We start from the raw sequence: 21,155 nt of genomic DNA, 5'->3' as shown, positions 1-21,155 counted from the left end.
TCCATCAGCTGGTTCTCGGCATTTTCTCAGCCTTCTTGTACCTTCTGCTACATTTCCAAGTTCAAGAGACTAAACACGATGACCCGGAAGACCACCCCTAAGATGACGACGACACCAGAGACGACAACCACTGTGATGACGACGACCCTGGAGACGATGACCCTGAAGACCACCCCGATGACGACAACCCCGGAGACGACGACCCTGAAGACCACCCCGATGACGACGACCCCGGAGACGACGACCCTGGAGACGACGACGACGACGACCTGGAAGACCGAGAAGCAGAAGAACAAGAGGCTGCAGAACAAAGAGCAGAAGAACATTAACCCCTTCCCGACCCATGACGCCACGTAGGCGTCATGAAAACCCGTGCCAATCCGACCCATGACGCCTATGTGGCGTCATGGAATGATCGCGTCCCTGCAGATCGGGTGAAGGGGTTAACTCCTATTTTACCCGATCTGCAGGGAGAGGGGGAGTGGTACTTCAGCCCAGGGGGGGTGGCTTCACCCCCCCGTGGCTACGATCGCTCTGATTGGCTGTTGAAAGTGAAACTGCCAATCAGAGCGATTTGTAATATTTCACCTGAAAAACTGGTGAAATATTACAATCCAGCCATGGCCGATGCTGCAATATCATCGGCCATGGCTGGAAATACTAAAGTGACCCCCCCCACACCCACCGATCGCCCCCCCAGTCCTCCGTTATGGGGTCCGGTCCCCTCCGTCCGCCTGCCGGCTCCCCCGTCCTCCTGTCCGCTCCCTCCTTGCTCATATCCACCCCCCCCTGTGCTCCGATCCCCCCCCCCCCTGTGCTCCGATTCCCCCCCACCACCACCCCTTCATACTTACCGATCCTCCCGGTGTCCGTCCGCCTCCTCGCTGGGCGCCGCCATCTTCCAAAATGGCGGGCGCATGCTTAGTGCGCCCGCCGAATCTGCCAGTCGGCAGATTCCTTACAAGTACATTTTGATCGCTGTGGTAGGTTCTACCACAGCGATCAAAATAAAAAAAATAATAAATAACCCCCCCCCCCCTTTATCACCCCCATAGGGACAATAATAAAATAAAGAATTTTTTTTTTTTTTTTCCACTAGGGTTAGGGTTAGAACTAGGGGTAGGGTTAGGGTTACGGGTAGGGTTAGGGGTAGGGTTATGGCATGTGCACACAGAGCGGATCGGCCGCGGATCCGCAGTGGATCGGCCGCGGATCCGCAGCGGATCGGCCGCGGATGGGCCGCGGATCCGCAGCGGATCGGCCGCGGATCCGCAGCGGATCGGCAGCGGATCGGCCGCGGATCCGCAGCGGATCGGCCGCGGATCCGCAGCGGATCGGCCGCGGTTCCGCAGCGGATCGGCCGCGGATCCGCAGCGGATCGGCCGCGGATCGGCCGCTGCGAATTCGAAGCAGTTTTCCATCAGGTTTACAGTACCATGTACACCTAAGGAAAACCAAATCCGCTGTGCCCATGGTGCGGAAAATTCCGTGCAGAAACGCTGCGTTGTATTTTCCGCAGCATGTCAATTCTTTGTGCGGATTCCGCAGCGTTTTACACCTGTTCCTCAATAGGAATCCGCAGGTGAAATCCGCACAAAAAAACACTGGAAATCTGCTGTAAATCCGCAGGCAAAACGCAGTGCCTTTTACCTGCAGATTTTTCAAAAATCGTGCGGAAAAATCTCACACGAATCCGCAACGTGGGCACATAGCCTTAGGGTTAGGGTTGGAATTAGAGTTAGGGTTGGAATTAGGGCTAGGGTTTGAAATAGGGTTAAGATTAGGCTTGTGGTTAGGGTTACGGATAGGGTTAGGGGTGTGTTGGGGTTACAGTTGTGGTTAGGGTTGGGATTAGGGTTACGGTTGGGATTAGGGTTAGGATTAGGGTTGGAATTAGGGTTACGGGTGTGTTGCGGTTAGGGTTGTGGTTAGGGGTGTGTTGGGGTTAGGGTTGTGATTAGGGTTATGGCTACAGTTGGGATTAGGATTAGGGGTGTGTTGGGGTTAGTGTTGAAGTTAGAATTGAGGGGTTTCCACTGTTTAGGCACATCAGGGGTCTCCAAACGCAACATGGCGCCACCATTGATTCCAGCCAATCTTGCGTTCAAAAAGTCAAATGGTGCTCCCGCCCTTCCAAGCCCCGACGTGCGCCCAAACAGTGGTTTACCCCCACATTTGGGGTACCAGCGTACTCAGGACAAACTGGGCAACAACTGTTGGGGTCCAATTTCTCCTGTTACCCTTGCAAAAATAAAAAATTACTTGCTAAAACATAATTTTTGAGGAAAGAACAATTATTTTTTATTTTCACAGCTCTGCGTTGTAAACATCTGTGAAGCACTTGGGGGTTGAACGTGCTCACCACACATCTAGATAAGTTCCTTCGGGGGTCTAGTTTCCAAAATGGGGTCACTTGTGGGGGGTTTCTACTGTTTAGGCACATCAGGGGCTCTGCAAATGCAATGTGACGCCCGCAGACCATTCCATCAAAGTCTGCATTTCAAATGTCACTACTTCCCTTCCGAGCCCTGACGTGCGCCCAAACAGTGGTTTACCCCCACATATGGGGTATCAGCGTACTCACAACAAACTGGGCAACAAATATTGGGGTCCAAATTCTCCTGTTACCCTTGTGAAAATAAAAAATTGCTTGCTAAAACATCTTTTTTGAGGAAAGAATAATGATTTTTTATTTTCACGGCTCTGCGTTGTAAACTTCTGTGAAGCACTTGGGGGTTGAACGTGCTCACCACACATCTAGGTAAGTTCCTTGGGGGGTCTAGTTTCCAAAATGGGGTCACTTGTGGGGGGTTTCTACTGTTTAGGCATATCAGGGGCTCTGCAAACGTAACATGATGCCCGCAGACCATTCCATCAAAGTCTGCATTCCAAAACGTCACTACTTCCCTTCCGAGCCCCGGCATGTGCCCAAACAGTGGTTTACCCCCACATATGGGGTATCAGTGTACTCAGGAGAAACTGGACAACAACTGTTGGGGTCCAATTTCTCCTGTTACTCTTGCAAAAATAAAAAATTCTGGGCTAAAAAAATATTTTTGAGGAAAGGAAACACATTTATTATTTTCACGGCTCTGCGTTATAAACTTCTGTGAAGCACTTGGGGGTTCAAAGTGCTCACCACACATCTAGATAAGTTCCCTTGGGGGTCTAGTTTCCAAAATGGAGTCACTTGTGGGGAGTTCCTACTGTTTAGGCACATCAGGGGCTCTGCAAACGCAACCTGATGCCCGCAGAGCATTCCATCAAAGTCTGCATTTCAAAACGTCACTACTTCCCTTCCGAACCCCGACGTGTGCCAAAACAGTGGTTTACCCCCACATATGGGGTATCAGCGTACTCAGGAGAAACTGGACAACAACTTTTGGGGTCCAATTTCTCCTGTTACTCTTGCAAAAATAAAAAAATTCTGGGCTAAAAAAATATTTTTGAGGAAAGGAAACATTTTTTATTTTCACGGCTCTGCGTTATAAACTTCTGTGAAGCACTTGGGGGTTCAAAGTGCTCACCACGCATCTAGATTAGTTCCTTGGGAGGTCTAGTTTCCAAAATGGGGTCACTTGTGCGGGAGCTCCAATGTTTAGGCACACAGGGGCTCTCCAAACGCGACATGGTGTCCGCTAATGATTGGAGCTAATTTTCCATTCAAAAAGCCAAATGGCGTGCCTTCCCTTCCGAGCCCTGCCGTGCGCCCAAACAGTGGTTTACCCCCACATATGGGGTATCATCGTACTCAGGACAAACTGGACAACAACATTTGGGGTCCAATTTCTCCTATTACCCTTGGGAAAATAAAAAATTCTGGGCTAAAAATCATTTTTGAGGAAAGAAAAATTATTTTTTTATTTTCACGGCTCTGCGTTATAAACTTCTGTGAAGCACCTGGGGGTTATAAGTGCTCACTATGCATCTAGATAAGTTCCTTGGGGGGTCTAGTTTCCAAAATGGGGTCACTTGTAGGGGAGCTCCAATGTTTAGGCACACAGGGGCTCTCCAAACGCGACATGGTGTCCGCTAACGATTGGAGCTAATTTTCCATTCAAAAAGTCAAATGGCACGCCTCCCCTTCCGAGCCTTGCCGTGCACCCAAACAGTGGTTTACCCCCACATATGAGGTATCGGCATACTCAGGAGAAATTGCCCAACAAATTTTAGGATCCATTTTATCCTGTTGCCCATGTGAAAATGAAAGAATTGAGGCTAAAAGAAATTTTGTGTGAAAAAAAAGTACTTTTTCATTTTTGCGGATCAATTTGTGAAGCACCTGGGGGTTTAAAGTGCTCACTATGCCTCTAGATGAGTTCCTTGGGGGGTCTAGTTTCCAAAATGGGGTCACTTGTGGAGGAGCTCCAATGTTTAGGCACACAGGGGCTTTCCAAACGCGACATGGTGTCCGCTAACGATGGAGATAATTTTTCATTCAAAAAGTCAAATGGCGCTCCTTCCCTTCCGAGCCTTACCATGTGCCCAAACAGTGGTTTACCCCCACATGTGAGGTATTGGTGTACTCAGGAGAAATTGCCCAACAAAATTTAGGATCCATTTTATCCTGTTGCCCATGAGAAAATGAAAAAATTGAGGCTAAAATAATTTTTTTGTGAAAAAAAAGTACTTTTTCATTTTTACGGATTAATTTGTGAAGCACCTGGGGGTTTAAAGTGCTCACTATGCTTCTAGATAAGTTCCTTGGGGGGGTCTAGTTTCCAAAATGGGGGTCACTTGTGGGGGAGCTCCAATGTTTAGGCACACGGGGGCTCTCCAAACGTGACATGGTGTCCGCTAAAGATTGGAGCCAATTTTTCATTCAAAAAGTCAAATGGCGCTCCTTCCCTTCCGAGCCCTGCCGTGCGCCCAAACAGTGGTTTACCCCCACATATGAGGTATCAGCGTACTCAGGACAAATTGGACAACAACGTCGGTGGTCCAGTTTCTCCTTTTACTGCTGGGAAAATAAAAAAATTGTTGCTAAAAGATCATTTTTGTGACTAAAAAGTTAAATGTTCATTTTTTCCTTCCATGTTGCTTCTGCTGCTGTGAAACACCTGAAGGGTTAATAAACTTCTTGAATGTGGTTTTGAGCACCTTGAGGGGTGCGGTTTTTAGAATGGTGTCACTTTTGGGTATTTTCAGCCATATAGAACCCTCAAAATGACTTCAAATGTGAGGTGGTCCCTAAAAAAAATGGTTTTGTAAATTTTGTTGTAAAAATGAGAAATCACTGGTCAAATTTTAACCCTTATAACTTCCTAGCAAAAAAAAAAATTGTTTCCAAAATTGTGCTGATGTAAAGTAGACATGTGGGAAACGTTATTTATTAACTATTTTGTGTCACATAACTCTCTGGTTTAACAGAATAAAAATTCAAAATGTGAAAATTGCGAAATTTTCAAATTTTTTGCCAAATTTCCGTTTTTTTCACAAATAAACTCAGAAATTATCGACCTAAATTTACCACTAACATGAAGCCCAATATGTCACGAAAAAACAATCTCAGAATCGCTAGGATCTGTTGAAGCGTTCCTGAGTTATTACCTCATAAAGGGACACTGGTCAGAATTTCAAAAAACGGCAAGGTCATTAAGGCCAAAATAGGCTGGGTCATGAAGGGGTTAAGCATAACACTAAATATCAGAGCAAAAAATATTATCTAAATTATAAGCAGAAGAAGACTAAGCAGTGTATGGGGGTGAGTCCGTTCCTCCTCGTGGTGCCCCTGGATAAAGCCTGATGCTGCAGGCCAAACTGAACGCGGACAAATGTAACTGTTTTGTGACAGGCAGAACGGAAGGTGTAATCTTCAAACTTTTATAGATAACAACTACGGGAATGCCTGTCACAAATAAGAATATGATGAAGAAGTAGAATATGATGAAGATAATAGTAAAATAAAAAGAATATGAACAATGTAACCAAAAAAATAATAGGTAGAAGATGAAGAAGAAGATGAATAAGGTGAAGAAGTTGATGTCAAAGAAGCTGATGATGAGGATAATGAAGAAGAAAGCGTGGGAGAAGTAAAAAAGAAGGTGAAGGGCGTGGAAGTAGTGAAACATCAATATCTGACATAAAAAAAAAAAAAATTAACAGTCAAATTCTTTCTAACGCCGAACGTCATAAAAAAAAAAAAAATCCTGCTATTCTATTACATTGGGCTAAACCTCTGTGCCTTTAATGTCTCCGCCACGTCCCCCAATACATCCTACATTATTCTTAGTTGTTTTCCTTCATGTAGAATGAACCTACAAGTTTATAAAGGGTTTATTTTAATTCCGATATTTTCGTCCCATTGACTTGCATTGGGATCGGGTATCGGTATCGGATTGGATCCGATATTTTGACGGTATCGGCCGATACTTTCCGATACCGATACTTTCCGATATCGGAAGGTATCGCTCAACACTAATCATGATATAATATCCTAAAACACAACTCGAATTGTAACCAACCTGAACTACATAGTACCCCAGGATCTCCAAATGTCTCTTCTTCATGGCATTTAAGCCTTTAATCTTGGAAGAGTTTCTGCAAAATGCCACTGGATTAAGAAAGTCAATGGCAACTCTATAAAGATGAAAGAAATAATATGTTAGAATCCAACAAACAAAATCAAGAGGAATTGAATTCTACTCAAATTTTTCCAAAAAAACATCCATTTGCCCAAACCGCTATTTTTCTGAACCGGAAAAAGCCATTCATTTGTAAAAAAAAAAAATTATACTGATTTTACTGCTCATCTCTCTAGCTCCTCTGTTCCTCAATGGAGAAACCGCCCTTTTCTCCTCCTCGATTAAGATAGGAGATGACAGTTGGTGCTTTTAAAATTCTATGGAGGGGGGGAGAGGAGCTAGCGGAACACAGACATTCTGCTATATCAGTCTCCATAGAACTTTGTGAGCACTAACTGTCATCTCCTATCTCAGTAACGGGAAAATCTGTATTCACGGAAAACAGATTTTACTTGGAAGTTGAGAATTTTGAGAATGAACGATCAGTTCAGGAGGAGAAAGAAGCAGATTTCTATGATCAGACATATTACAAAGTTTCTTATTTGCATGTCTTCTATGGATTTATGTAAGAAAACTTAAAATGAAGGCTATTTTTTAAGAGAATGAGGCTGCGTCGTGATCTAGCACCACATGTCTACACACAGAATCACCGACCTCTGGGCTCCTTGAGGTAGAGACTTGTTATCACACATCTGACTGTCCTGGCCCCACTGGACTTCGGCCACATTGGCGGACAGCTTGTTCTCCTCTATGTAGGCGGTAGGCTTTTTATTTTTGCTCAGGATGCACTCGAGGTCTATAGAAAGCAAGCATCAAATGTTAGGAGAATCACAGTCCAACACCTTCCAAAAACCCTCCCTGGGTCCACTCAGCGAGCTCCTGGTGTGTGCAGTGCTCAGGTCACATCAACAGCCAATTAGTGTCATCAACTTGACCAGAGCCGCTGAGCTCACTTATGGTCAACATAATGGCAACAGCGGCAGAGGCTCAATGCTGGACCTGGGGAGGGTGAGCCAGGCGCACTTTGTTTGTTTTTAAAACAAACTACAATCAATTGGACACTTGTTTTCAAAAGCCGGAAAAACACTTTAAGGGTATGTGCACACATCCGGAAAGTATGCAGAAATTTCCTGAGAAAATCCTGAGGTTTTCCGCAGGAATTCTGCACGCGTTTTTATCGCGTATTTTGCGCGGATTTTTCGCTTTTTTTCCGGAGGTTCCCAATGTAATAATATAGTGGGAAACCCGCTTAAAATCCGCAAAATTAATGAACATGCTGCGTATTTTTCCGCATGCGTTTTTCGCGGAAAAATACGCAACATGTGCACAAAAATTGTGGAAACCATTATAAATGATGGAATGCATATGTATGCGTTTTTTAAGCGTTTTGGTTGCGAAAAAACGTGCAAAAAATCTGCGAATAATCTGGAACGTGTGCACACAGCTTAAAAGGGTTTTTAAAAGTTATCCCCTTTCTATAAAACAGGAGGCAAGTTACTGATCTCTTGGGGGTGTCTGACCGCACTCAGCCATTTCAAGCAGTCCGGTAAAGAATAAAAAGGAGTGGGCGACCCCTGCTCAATTACGATTCTGTGCAGAATATTGATTGACTGTATAGACTTTTGTTTTAATTTTTTTTATGGCAACAACCGTATGAAGAACTAAACAAATAAAGGAACTGCGGGCTTTTAGACAACGATCACCAGTGGGTCCTCCGCTAAGAAACGTGATATAATATGAAGTAGATGTGTGTGGAAGTCATCCTGTGATATCATATACTAAAATGCAACTCAAACTGTCCCCACCCTGAATTACATCCCCCCAGGATCTCCCATTGCCTCATATGTCAGTGTTTTGCTTGTGGCTGTGTTGCTTTTATTTGCACAAAAGTTATTAAACAGTCACAATATTTGATGAATTTTTACATATCTTTAAATTATAACATTTCTTTCCAGAGCAGAGCGGCGTTTGTGATTTCTTAGTGCAGCAAAATATATATTTTTTTACATTTCACAATCTTACCTACTGTGTAATAATATGGAGTAGTCACAAACATCTTGGCATAATTAACTCCCCCAAAGAGATCTCCGAGAAATAAGTGGATTTGATGGTATATGGATCTCTTACTGTTACCTTCTGAGCAAAAAAAGAAAACAAACAAAAAACAACTTTTTAATATTCTAAGGATTATTCCTTATTGCATATCCATAAATCGCACAATATACTTTTGCAGTGGAGAATATTAAAGGGATTGTTCACTTTCAGAAAAGTGGACCCCAAACACTCTAAAATAACAAACAGAGCAGGTACATGTCCTCCCCGGTTTCAGTGCCGGTTCCCTCTCGCTGCTCCGGTCTCAGTTTGGGCTGCAGAGATGACGTTATGTCCGACAGCCCAAATCACCGCTGTAGTCAATCACTAAGGCTGGTTTCACACTTGCGTTTTGATCTGCAGCGTTTTAAAAAAAAACGCGTGTGGTGAAAAAACGCATGTAAACGCGGCAAAACACCACGTTTTTTAGACGCATGCGTTTTTGCATGCAGAAAAAAAAACGCGGTGTTTTGCGGCATTTACATGCGTTTTTTCCTGCGTTTGCGTTTTTTAAACGCAGGCTGAGAAGTGTGTGACAGCTGCCAATCATCAAAATCAACTAGAAAACCCACTAAAAACAGAAATAGCTAGGGTTAGGGTTAGGATCCCTAGTAACCCTAGGGATCCTAACCCTAACCCTAGGGATCCTAACCCTAACCCTAACCCTAGGGATCCTAACCCTAAGGGTTAGGATCGTAACCCTAACCCTAAGGGTTAGGGTTAGGATCCCTAGGGTTAGGGTTAGGATCCCTAGGGTTAGGATCCCTAGGGTTACTAGGGATCCTAACCTAAGGGTTAGGATCCCTAGTAACCCTAGGGTTAGGGTTTTCTTGTTTTTTCTTGTGTTTAGGGTTTTCTTGTTTTTTTTCTTGTGTTTTTCTATAAAAACGCATGCGTTTTTAATGCAAGCAAACGCATGTGCTTAAAAACGCATGCGTAGACAGCAATGCATTTTTTTGCCGCGAATAAACGCATGCGTTTTTTGCGGGAAAAAAACGCAGCTAGAAATTACTGCAGGTTGCATTTCTGCAAATGAACGCACGCGTCAAAAAACGCATGCGTTGCCGAAAACGCGTCAAAACGCACGCTAAAAAACGCATGCATTTTTTTAATGTTAAGTACAGAAAAAAAAACGCATGCGTTTTTTAGCGCTAAAACGCTGCAGATCAAAACGCAAGTGTGAAACCAGCCTAAGCTCAACGAGGTAGGCGGCAGAGCCTCTGTGCTCAGTGATTGGCTGCAGTGGTGCTGAGCACTGTCAACGCAACATCACTGTTAAAACACTGAGACCAGAGCCTCAGCTGGGAGCCGGCACTGGAATTTGAGCGCTGATTTTTTTTTTTTTTTATCATGTGTCACTCAATTTTTTTTTTTTTTCTTAAGCATACAAAAACAAACTAACAACTAAATGAATAAAACGAGCCCCGCACCTCTATGCTTCATCTGTCGACAGTATTCTTCATGAAACCATGGGGCTTGGTATTCCGGGCACTCGAGACAAACCGCCCGATTTAATTGCATCAGGCGCATTCGTATCTTGGCACTTTTGTCAGGCAGAAAAGCTAAAAAATAATATAATTAGTGAAGAAAGAGAAAATCTACAACACACAGAAATCAAAAGCGTTCCCAACATGTGATACTGAGCCTGCGCCGTACATAGCGGGTGCCAGCGGCGTTACACAGCCAGCACCCGCCTGTAACACTATGACTGGCGCTAGCCTCGATTGCCCACTGTACCCCACCCCCCAAGAGACCATGGGGTGGCCATGGGTTATTAGTGCAGTGGGGGTCTATTAAAGGCTATTATTGTCATCAGTTTAGTACTCCTGTAAAGTTTTAGGCATCATAGGAGACTGAGATTTTTACTTTGTACTACTATCCAGTTTTAAAATACAAAAAAATCCCAAAATAAAAATTACATTACATTATATATATATATTTTTTCTTACATATGTGAACCCTTCTATATAAAAGGTTTTAAGTACCCCAAAATGGTGACAATCTTGTTTGACCTCCCAGAACCATGTATGACCTTGTCAACTGATCGTGCATCTTTATTTCAATGGAGTAAAGGATCAGGTTGGTTGCTATCAAAGATCCTCATTTCCCAAACATTTGATAAAAAAAACAAGGCCTAATACATTGGTTCCAATAATGGAACAATGGGAAAAACAAAACAAAAATCTTCCAGATCTCAGAAAAAGTCACAAACTTAAAAATGTTCATGCACAAAAAATAGAATTATTCTTACCGTTAATTCGGTTTCTAGGAACCTTCCACGACGGCATATGGAGGTTGCCTCTTTGCCCTAATGGGGAACAGGAAATGGAGAGGTTAAAAGGCCCTCCCACCTCCCTCTCACCAGTGACTTATAACTGAAACCATAGCACCGGTTTACCTTGAATCCCAGATTTAAATCCAGGAGTATAGGGAGGGAACTAGCGCCGTCGTGGAAGGTTCCTAGAAACCGAATTAACGGTAAGAATAATTCTATTTTCTCTAGTCACCTTCCACGACGGCATATGGAGGAATACCAACTGATTGGCGCTAGGGAGGGACAACGGCCTGGAGTACTTTCCGGCCGAAGGCTAAATCCTTGTTGGGCATTACATCCAATCTGTAATGCCTGGAGAAAGTATGCAATGAAGACCATGTGGCTGCCCTGCAGATTTGCTCTGCTGATGCACCTGCTTTTTCTGCCCAGGAGACTGAGGTTGATCTAGTCGAATGAGCCTTGATTCCCACTGGAGGAGTTTTGTCTTGAGCAAGGTATGCCTCTGCTATTGCTTTCTTTATCCAGTTGGCAATAGTACTTTTGGCTACCTTTTTTCCCTTATTTTGTCCTGATGGATGGATAAATAGATTGTGGTCAATTCTGTAAGAACTGGTTTGTTCTAAGTAAAACAATACAGTGCGCCTGACATCCAGCATATGGAATCTCTCTTCTTTGGAATTTGCAGGATTTTGGCAAAAAGAAGGTAGAATAATTTCCTGGGAGCGGTGGAAGTCCGATACGACCTTTGGAAGAAAGGAAGGGTCTAGGCGCAGTACTATAGAGTCATCTCGAATGGTTAGGTATGGTTCTCTTATTGAGAGAGCTTGTAATTCTCCCACTCTCCTTGCTGATGTAATAGCCACTAGAAAAATTGTTTTGTAGATTAGGTTTTTCTGGGAGCAGGAGGATAATGGTTCGAAGGGGGGACCTGTGAGCCCCTGTAATACTAGGTTGAGATCCCACAGTGGTACTGTTATTTGCTTCTTAGGGTTCATTCTAGAAGCCGATATCATGAATCTCTTGATCCAGCGATGATTTGCCAGATCTTGATCAAATATTGAACTGAGGGCGGACACCTGGACTTTTAAGGTGCTAGGCCTGAGGCCTATTTCTAAGCCCTTTTGCAAAAAGTCTAGAATTTTTGAAATATTCGGGTTGAAGGGATCCGGCACCTCAGGGAGACAAAAGGATGAGAATTTCTTCCAGATTTTATTATATATTGCAATGGTTACAGGTTTCCTAGATTTTTGAAGTGTGGAAACCACTGCTTCTGATAGTCCTCTGGCTCTTAATATTTGGGCTTCAGTAGCCATGCCGCCAGATTCCACTTGTGGGCATCTAGGAGATGGATTGGTCCTTGAGAAAGAAGGTTTTCTTCTATCGGAAAGTGGAGCGGCCCATCCACCTGAAGGTCCACTATCAGGTTGTACCAACTCCTCTTGGGCCACAGCGGAGCTACCAATATGGTAGGCGTTTGTTCTTCTCGCACTTTCTGTAAGACCTTCGCCAGTATTGGGATTGGTGGAAACGCATAAGCCAGCCGGAAATTCCACTTCTGGACCAGTGCATCCACTCCTTTGGAGCCGTCCCTGGGGTTCAGAGAGAAGAATGCTTCGACTTTCGCATTTCGGCTGGATGCAAAGAGGTCGATTTCTGGGAGACCCCATTTGTTCATCAGCATCTCGAAGCTTCGGTTGCTCAGGCACCATTCCCCTGGATGTATGTCTTGGCGACTTAGATAGTCTGCCTGAATGTTGGAGGAGCCTTTCAGGTGAACCGCTGTCAGAGATAAGAGATGTCTTTCTGCCCAAGAGCATATCCGGGCAGATATATTCTTCAGGCAATTGTTTTTTGAGCTGCCCTGATGTCTGATGTGGGCCACCGTGGTCACATTGTCCGAATATATCCGAACGTGATGTCCCTTGATCAGATGACCTCCTACTAGTAGGGCTTCCTCTACAGCCTTTAGCTCTCTGTAGTTGGAAGATTTCTTGCTTGTTGACTGGTCCCAGAGACCTTGGAAAGGGGTGTGATTTATCATGGCCCCCCAGCCTCTCTGGCTGGCGTCTGTTGTTACTGTGGTCAGTGGGACTTGCGTCCAGCTGACCCCTTTTTGTAAATTTTTTGGGGACATCCACCATGCCAGGGAGGCTTTGACACGGCCCGACGTGTACAGTCTTTTGTTCAAAGAACTGGGATGGCCATCCCAATTCTGCAGGATATGTGCCTGAAGAATTCTGGAATGGGCCTGGGCCCATGGTACCGATTGAATGCAGGCTGTCATCGAGCCTACAAGAGACATGCCTTCTCTGATTGTAGGGGATCTGGTGTCCCTGAATGTTTTGACCTTTGATCAAAGGGTTTGACGGTGTTCCACTGGGAGGAAGGACATTTGTTTTGCAGAGTCCAGGAGAACTCCCAGGAATTTCCTGCATTTGGAGGGTCGTAGGTGTGATTTTTCCAGATTCGGCACCCATCCAAGAGATGTCAGGATTTCGAGAGTCTTGGATACATGAGACTCCAGGGCCTGTTTGGAAGGAGCTATTAACAGAAGGTCGTCTAGGTACGGCACTATACAGACGCCTTGCTTCCGGATAAAGGAGACTACCTCCCCCATTATTTTGGAAAATACCCTTGGAGCCGAGGAAATTCCAAATGGGAGGACGTTGAATTGATAGTGCTCTATCAGACGCCCTCTCTGTACAGCAAATTTGAGATATTGGCGATGTCTTTGGTGAATGGGGATGTGAAAGTAGGCATCTTTCAGATCGAGAGTGGCCATGAAGGAGTGTGGACCTATCAAGGGGATGGCATTCTTCACTGATTCCATCTTGAATCTTCGGTACTTTATATGCCGATTGAGATTCTTTAGATTTATAATGACACGGGACTCGCCCGATGGCTTGGGAACCAGGAATAAGCGAGAGTAGTGGCCTCGATCCCTCTCCGATTCCGGTATCTGGGATATCGCACCTGACATTTTTAGGGCTCTGAGACCGGACGCCAATTTTGACTGATCTTTCAGAGAAGGTAGGGAGGTGACTTTTAGACCCCGTGGGGGGGAGGAAATGAATTCTATTAGGAGACCCTCTTTGATGACATTGAGGATCCAGGGGCAAGAGGTGATGTTTTGCCACTGGGAGTAAAAATTTGAAAGTCTCCCCCCCACTGGATCGAAGTCACCGTTTCTCCTGTTGAGACTGCTGCTGCTGTTGTTGAGGGATGAGGATGTTTCTCCCCCCTCCCTTCGGGTAACTCCACCTCCCGGACTTGCCTTTCCCTCTCTGAGAGGTTTGGGCCTGAAAGGGACGAAAAAACTTCTTTTTGGGGGTTTTTTGTTCTGGGAGGGCTTTCTTTTTATCGGTTGCTTTCTCCAAGATGTCATCAAGAGAAGGCCCGAAGACGTAGTTACCTTTAAATGGTATGGCGCATAACTTGGCTTTGGAGGTGATATCACCAGACCACATTTTTAACCACAGCGCCCTTCTGGACGAGTTAGTCTGTACTAACGACCTTGCAGCAATTCTGATAGTTTCCATCGAAGAATCTGCTAGGAAACCCGTGGCTCTAAGGAGACTAGGAAGGGAGTCTAATAATTCAGCTCTTGAAGTGCCCTGGGATATGTGAGACTCCAGTTCACCTATCCAGCGGAATAGAGCTCTAGCCACGCATGTTGATGCGATATTAGCTTTGAGGGCTACCGAGGAGGTCTCCCATGATTTCTTTAATAGACTCTCTATCTTCCTGTCCATCGGATCCTTTAATTGTGACGAGTCTTCGAATGGAAGAGCCGTTCTTTTAGCCACTCTTGCCACCTGAGAGTCAACTTTAGGGACATCCCATTTGGTCATTTCGCCTTCTAAGGGGAATCTACGCTTCATCTCGGATGGAGTACTGAGGCGTTTTTCAGGTAATTCCCACTCTTGGTCAATCATATCAGAAATATTCTGGTGGATTGGAAACCCCACCCGTTTACCCTTAGTTATGCCACCAAACATCTGGTCCTGTATGGACTGGGGTTCTGGCTCCTCCTCCAGCCCCATAGTACTGCGTACTGCGGCTACTAAGTCCTCAATCCAGTCTGAAGAAAAGAGATATTTTCTGGCCTCAGATGTAATAGAGGATGCAGATTCCTCCTGACGACCTGAGGATGAGGCATAAGAGAGGTCTGACTCAGATTCAGAATCCTCTTCCTGGATCTTCCTTTTTTTGGCTGGAGAGGGTGGCGGAGGGGGTGGTGGAGGGGGTGGAGGGGTAAAGGCTGCTAGGGAGGATTGCACCTCTTGCTTGACTAGGGACCGGATTTCCTCTAGTAAAGAAGGTTGCTCTGCCCTGACAACTTTGTCAGTACAGGTCCTGCAGAGTTTTTTCTCCCATGAAGGTGGCAGCTTAATATTACAGATGGCACACTTCTTTTTAACAGTAGTTTTTGGGGTAGACCTTTCTCCCTGCAATGAGAGGGGAGAGAGAGAGAGTGACCAAGGATACCCCAAAGTTACTATCTAAGGACCCCTGTCCCTGCGGCACTTACTGTGGCAGGGGCAGCGCTGGGCTCTGCAAGCGCAGGGCAGGTACTGCTCTCCATGATAGGAACGGTCTTACCTGCGACGTTTTCTGGCAGGTTTTATACGCAGCGGTATGCACCTGCCCCCAGCGATGTGGATACACCTCTTCCCCTCCATAGTCCAGCGTGGAGGACGCCGTCCTGCACGAGACACCGCCGGCGGAAGTGCCCCCAGGGAGCGCAGAAAGGACCGGAAGTGACGCGCGCGATCACTTCCGGGTTGCCAGCAGCATGTTGGAGGGGAAGGAGACCGGAGAGCTCCAGGAGGACTCCGGTCAGGAAACACTAGCCTGCTTTGCCCTCACGGGGGCGCGGGAAGGCTAGGCACAGGTCCCGAGGACACCGCAGCGCGGCGCGACGGGAGCAGCATAAGCGGGGAGGTAAGATACGACCCCATGCTGCCCAGTTACACACAAGCCGACGCTTGTTAGATGCAGCAGTCACCGGCCACCACTGCATACGAAAGTAAACCTCTCCTGTCCCATGGGGAACAGGAAAGACACTGGTGAGAGGGAGGTGGGAGGGCCTTTTAACCTCTCCATTTCCTGTTCCCCATTAGGGCAAAGAGGCAACCTCCATATGCCGTCGTGGAAGGTGACTAGAGAAAGTTCTGATTTTCTTGTTGCCACTGAAATATAAAGAACCTAACCCCCACCATTGGTGAAAAAAAAGAAAAAGGAACTAAAACAAACAAGACAACTATAAACGTTCCGACTTGAAGAGTCACACTGCTGGGTTATTGTTTAAAAAAAAACAAACAACAACAATGGCAGAATTGCGTCTTTTTTTCACCATTTCACTGCTCTTGGAATTTTGTGTGTGCATTATACGGTTAACTGAATTCATTACAATTTGTCTTGTGCAAAAATAACAAATTAATATTGAAAATTGAAAGTAGAATGATAAAAAAAATAACAGAAAATAAATAATAATTAAAAACAAAACAAAAAAAAATTGCCCAGTTGTGTAAGGGTTAAATAAAAGCTTTATTAAATTTTATAGGGTATTAGGCTTTTTGTGCCGGGTCTCGCACCAGGATGGGTAATGCAGGTAAAGCTGCAAAGAAATATTCGATTTATATTAGCCGACCCTGATGACAGATGTTGGGGAAATGAGGATGGGGCATATTTGCAAAGTGATCCCTTACCCCATTAAAATAAAGATGCACGCTCAGAAGACACGAGCATACATGGTGCTGGGAGATCAGAGAAGACAAAGCCTCTCATGTACGGCCAGCCTAAGTCCTAGGGGCAACATGAGCAATATAGAACCTAAATGGATAAAGGTGGAGCATTCGCTCACATGACACTTACTGTCCAGTTCGGAATCCAGTTTAGTTAGGAAATGAATATTGAAAATGGCTTTAATCAGATCTTCTGGGAAATACTGTGCAACAGCAAGAGTGAAGCCCACCAGAACCAAGAGATGAGGAGGGAAGGAGTCTGGAAGGTAAAATAACACAACCACTATCTTATACATTTTTTTTTTTCATTCCTGATCTGATATTAGACGAAGCTGAAGTATTAAAGAGTTTTCATTTTTATTTCATAAATCAATAGCACTCATAAAAATAAGTCTTATCAGACAAATCGGCTTTTTTTTTCCTCTCCTCCTGGACTGATCTTTCACGCTCAGTTCATGAGTAAAATCTTCCATTACTGAGATAGGAGACAGCTGGTGCTCATAAAGTTCCATGGAGAAGTGTAACTGACGATTCAGAAGAACTTACAGCGGAAAGTCTGTGTCCGTCTCCACCTCCTCTCCATAGAATTTTATAAGCACCAACCTATCTCACAGTAATGGGAAAATCTGTCTATATAGAGAATGGAGATTGAAAGGAGGGGAAGTAGCACATTTCTCTCATAGAATATATTACAAAATCGCCAGTCACTCTTTAAGAATAAGGTATGTTAGCAGGAGGAGGAATCAGCCCGACCCCTCTGGGCAAATTCCATTCATTTTTACGGATCTGTTCACATCTGCACCGGCGGCTCGGCTACTGGTTACGGAGTCTTTAATGGAAAAGATACTGCTGTCAGAAACCAATGGGAAATGACAGCCGCCGCTGGGATCAGATGACACAGAGGTGAACGGAGCCTTATGGAATGTGTCTGTTTCCTAGGGCTTAAAATGCGTAAATGCGGCGATGTCACTCAGCTACAATACCTTCATTTTCTTTGTGAAAAAGGAAGAAATAGATTAGAAAATGGTAGAATTCTTGTGCAGAACATGTTTTTTTTTGTTTGTTTTTTTTTAAGGGGAAGCGGTGTAGAGCAATGACTGCTGTACGTGGCAGCCTGTATTCTGATGATAGGTTGGACAGCGGCAGGGAAAAGAAATAATCTGCAGCTCAGGATCATAATATGGGATGACGTAGCAACTTTATTAACAATTATTTTAGACAAGGGCCCAATCCATAAAGATAAGGAAATTATAACATTAGGGCTACATTTTTTAGATGAAAACGGGACAATTCTTTTTTTTTCTCTTTTCTTCACTTGCCCGTGTGACCACAGTCTATAATATGGGAAATTCATCACTGAAATTCTGATGTGATTATCTGCACAATAACCACAATGTACTAAAAATAATAAAAAAAAGTTGTGGGGTTTAGGTTTTCTAATCTGCAGCTTGTTAATGATAATGTGGAATTTTTTGCATATTTTCACTTTTTGCAACGCGGAGGCGGAAATCACAGTTAGAAAAATGTGTCTCTTTAATCTTCCAGGGCTGTGATTACTCCTGGGGTGAAGCGTGGCCAGATCTCCACTTATACTGAGAATACAATGAATACTTACTTAAATTAGCGAGAATATGCTGAATACACATTGTAAAGAATTCTTCTTCTCGCGGGGGATCATAGCCCAGATTGACAAAGGCAAATAAAACTCTGTTCAAGTCTGTGGGATGGATCTTAAAAAAACAAACAAAAAAATACATTATTAATCTGACAAATAGTCTTTACTAACACAGTGTGTACATGACATAGTCCAGTAAATGAGAGGGATTTCTGCAATCACAGCATTGATGATCTTTCCTAAGGATACCCCATCAGTGCAAATCACAGCTCAGAGGAGCACTACACCCATCAATCTGCTACTGCTGGGTCATCAGTGATAGCTAATGATAAAGTGATCGCAGAGAAAATGGTCTGTTTGCCATTAATGTGCTGGATCAGATTTTCATCCATTTTTAATCTGTAAGTCCGTTGTTTTTTTGCTTTTTCCTCCATTGTGGCATTTTATTTTCTTGTATTTTTTTTTCACAGACCAATAGACTTGCATCAGAGAATTTGATCCATGATTCAGATCAAAAGTGGCCATATCTCAGTTTGGTTTTTTGCAGGCACTGCAAAAAAACAAAACATACATGTAAACAGCCCCATAGACTATAATAGGTATGTAATGACCAGAGGTCCGAATAAGATCCAGTGAGTCACAAACCAAGACTAAGGCAGAAATCTCCAACGGTATTTTTACTCAAAGGCAAAATAATAAAGGTAATATGGAAAATATTTAAGTATATGCACCCCAAAGATACACCAGCTCAGCAGCAGCTGAAATCACTGTGCCACTCCAAGGTCTCCTGAGAACTGTATGCTACAAAGACTAGTAAGAAATTTACCTAACAGGGCAACTAAACAGGAACAAGTGTAAATTGATTGTAGTGTTATAAAGGGAGCCCCTGGAATGGCACACTGAGTATAACTTACACAACTCTAATATAAGATACACCTCTAAGTAACAAGTAAACACTATGAGCAGGGATACCCGGGTATCTATAACTTATGGTACCGTATCTTAAGATGGATCTCCTCTCAGGTAGGAATCCGCACAGGCTGCAGCCCAGTCTATATCTTCAGCGCCAATAAGTTACAGCAAGCTCCTCTTGTCTGATCGGCGGATGCCGAGCCCAAACGCCGGGGACTTAGTTAGTGGCCTCACGATATTGTCTCTTCTTCTGTAGCTCCTAGGAATGCTTCCACGACAACCCGTCCGTCTCTGTATCAGCAATCTGTCAGACTTGTTCTCCAATCAATGCACAGGTATTCCACAGACTCTCAAATACGTAGTGGGTTTGCAGTGAAGTTTCAGTCTTCCAAAATAAAAGGTTAGCAACAAAAGTGTCTCACAGAGTTGAACAAAAGGTTAGCTTTTCTCCAGGACAACGTTAGCAATGCAAAGTCTCTCAATAGCTTCTTTTTCTCCAAAAAAACTCACAGTAAAATCCACAGTCTCTTGGTTATATCACATTCACAGCAGCTTCTGCTCTCTCTTCCCGCCTTTCTCTCTCTCCTCTCACTTCCTTGTTTCACTTTACACACGAGATACCAGACCCCACCCCCCAGCACACATTGTCTCTCGGAGTCTTCCAGGGTCTGTTCTCTGCTGCAGCAGGCAAAAACCACAGGGTCCTAGTGCCCTCTCAGTGGGACTACAGTTCACCCTCTTACAGGTACCTGATCTGTGAGAAACACTGAGAACATGTATGAAAAAAACCAGACGTCTGAGACCTAAGGGCGCAGACGACCATATAAATTGGACTGTGATTGGACCACAATGCAAAGACTGTCCAGCGGCTCTACCGACCTGAGCATGATGGCTGTACAGGAAAACATGAAGCGGTCACGCTCAGGTCGGGAGAGCCGCCGGCCAGTCTGTGAATTGTGGTCCGATCACAGTCCAATTTATTCGGTCATCTGATTGTGTCCTAAGAGTACAAGTATTGACTGGTAGAACAGTAACACCAAATCCTTCATTTAAAGGAATTGTCTCATCTATAGTGGCCAAAAGTGCTTGTAAAAACAATTTACTTCTTACTTTAAAATCCTCTCCGTTTGCAATAATGGAAGGAGTTTTAATTCTATAGTTTACTGCTCATTGTCTAGGTTACCAGCCACTCCTGCAGCTTGTCAGAAGTGTCCAGTTTCCCAGACAAGCAGCATGCACATCTGCCTCTGCAGGCCATCTGGACCTTAGGAGCGCACCACTGTCCCCTGTCCCCTTACCCCATTGCAAGCGAAAAATCGGGAGGCAGGGGAGATGGGTGCTACCAAAGATACATGATGAGAGAATCCCTTTAAGGATTTCCTGGAGGAATAACAGAGGAACAACAATGAAAAGATGCCCCAGAATAATTATTACATGGGGGTACTATAGTGTAACACACAGGACTGGTGCTCTTTAAGCCGCCCCTAGACAGCTGTCAGGTGCACGCACTGAATAGACCTTTGGCCACCAGATGTTTAGTTTGGGCCAGTGACTGGCCTTCCAATCTGAACCCACGGGCAGGGCTGCCACTAGAAATTTCGGGGCCCCATACTGGCAAAATTTTCGGGGCCCCCTTGAGACTCCGCCCAGGCTCCACCCCAGCCCCGCCTCCACTCTCCACCCCTCGAACTGTCCACGGTCCCACCGCTCTCTCTTGGAAAAACTCCACTTCTCACCAATCACACATTGAGGGTACGTATCCACCTTCAGGATGGCCGGCGGTTTCGTCAGAGCGGCAAACCCGCTCGGTGCTAAGCCCCGCCCCCTACTGTGACGCGATGATGCCGGATGTGTTCATTGCACACATCCGGGATCATCGCACCCCACACATAGGGCCCTGTGTTATAGCTTGCGGCGTCGCAGCTGCCGCAAGGAACACGGACATGCTGCGATCTTAAAAGAAGCACCGCATGTCCGGAGTCGCAGGCCCG

At 44.8% G+C, this 21,155-nt stretch overlaps 1 protein-coding gene across 1 annotated transcript in view; it reads right to left on the bottom strand.

Moving 5' to 3' along the window:
* The window catches only part of LOC143785855 (FAST kinase domain-containing protein 1, mitochondrial-like), a 60,544-nt gene that overhangs the window by 11,396 nt on the left and 27,993 nt on the right, over window positions 1-21,155 (bottom strand). Inside the window, exons 9-14 of the mRNA XM_077274992.1 lie at window positions 18,253-18,367; window positions 16,768-16,896; window positions 10,046-10,177; window positions 8,547-8,660; window positions 7,179-7,320; window positions 6,465-6,579 (exon numbers count right to left, since the gene is read on the bottom strand). Of these exons, the coding sequence (XP_077131107.1) occupies window positions 6,465-6,579; window positions 7,179-7,320; window positions 8,547-8,660; window positions 10,046-10,177; window positions 16,768-16,896; window positions 18,253-18,367 (747 nt within the window). The remainder of the gene's footprint in view (window positions 1-6,464; window positions 6,580-7,178; window positions 7,321-8,546; window positions 8,661-10,045; window positions 10,178-16,767; window positions 16,897-18,252; window positions 18,368-21,155) is intronic.

This window comes from Ranitomeya variabilis, chromosome 7 (assembly GCF_051348905.1).
Source record: "Ranitomeya variabilis isolate aRanVar5 chromosome 7, aRanVar5.hap1, whole genome shotgun sequence".
In the NCBI taxonomy this organism is placed as follows: domain Eukaryota; kingdom Metazoa; phylum Chordata; class Amphibia; order Anura; family Dendrobatidae; genus Ranitomeya; species Ranitomeya variabilis.
This window is presented reverse-complemented; position numbering and strand designations above follow the sequence as displayed.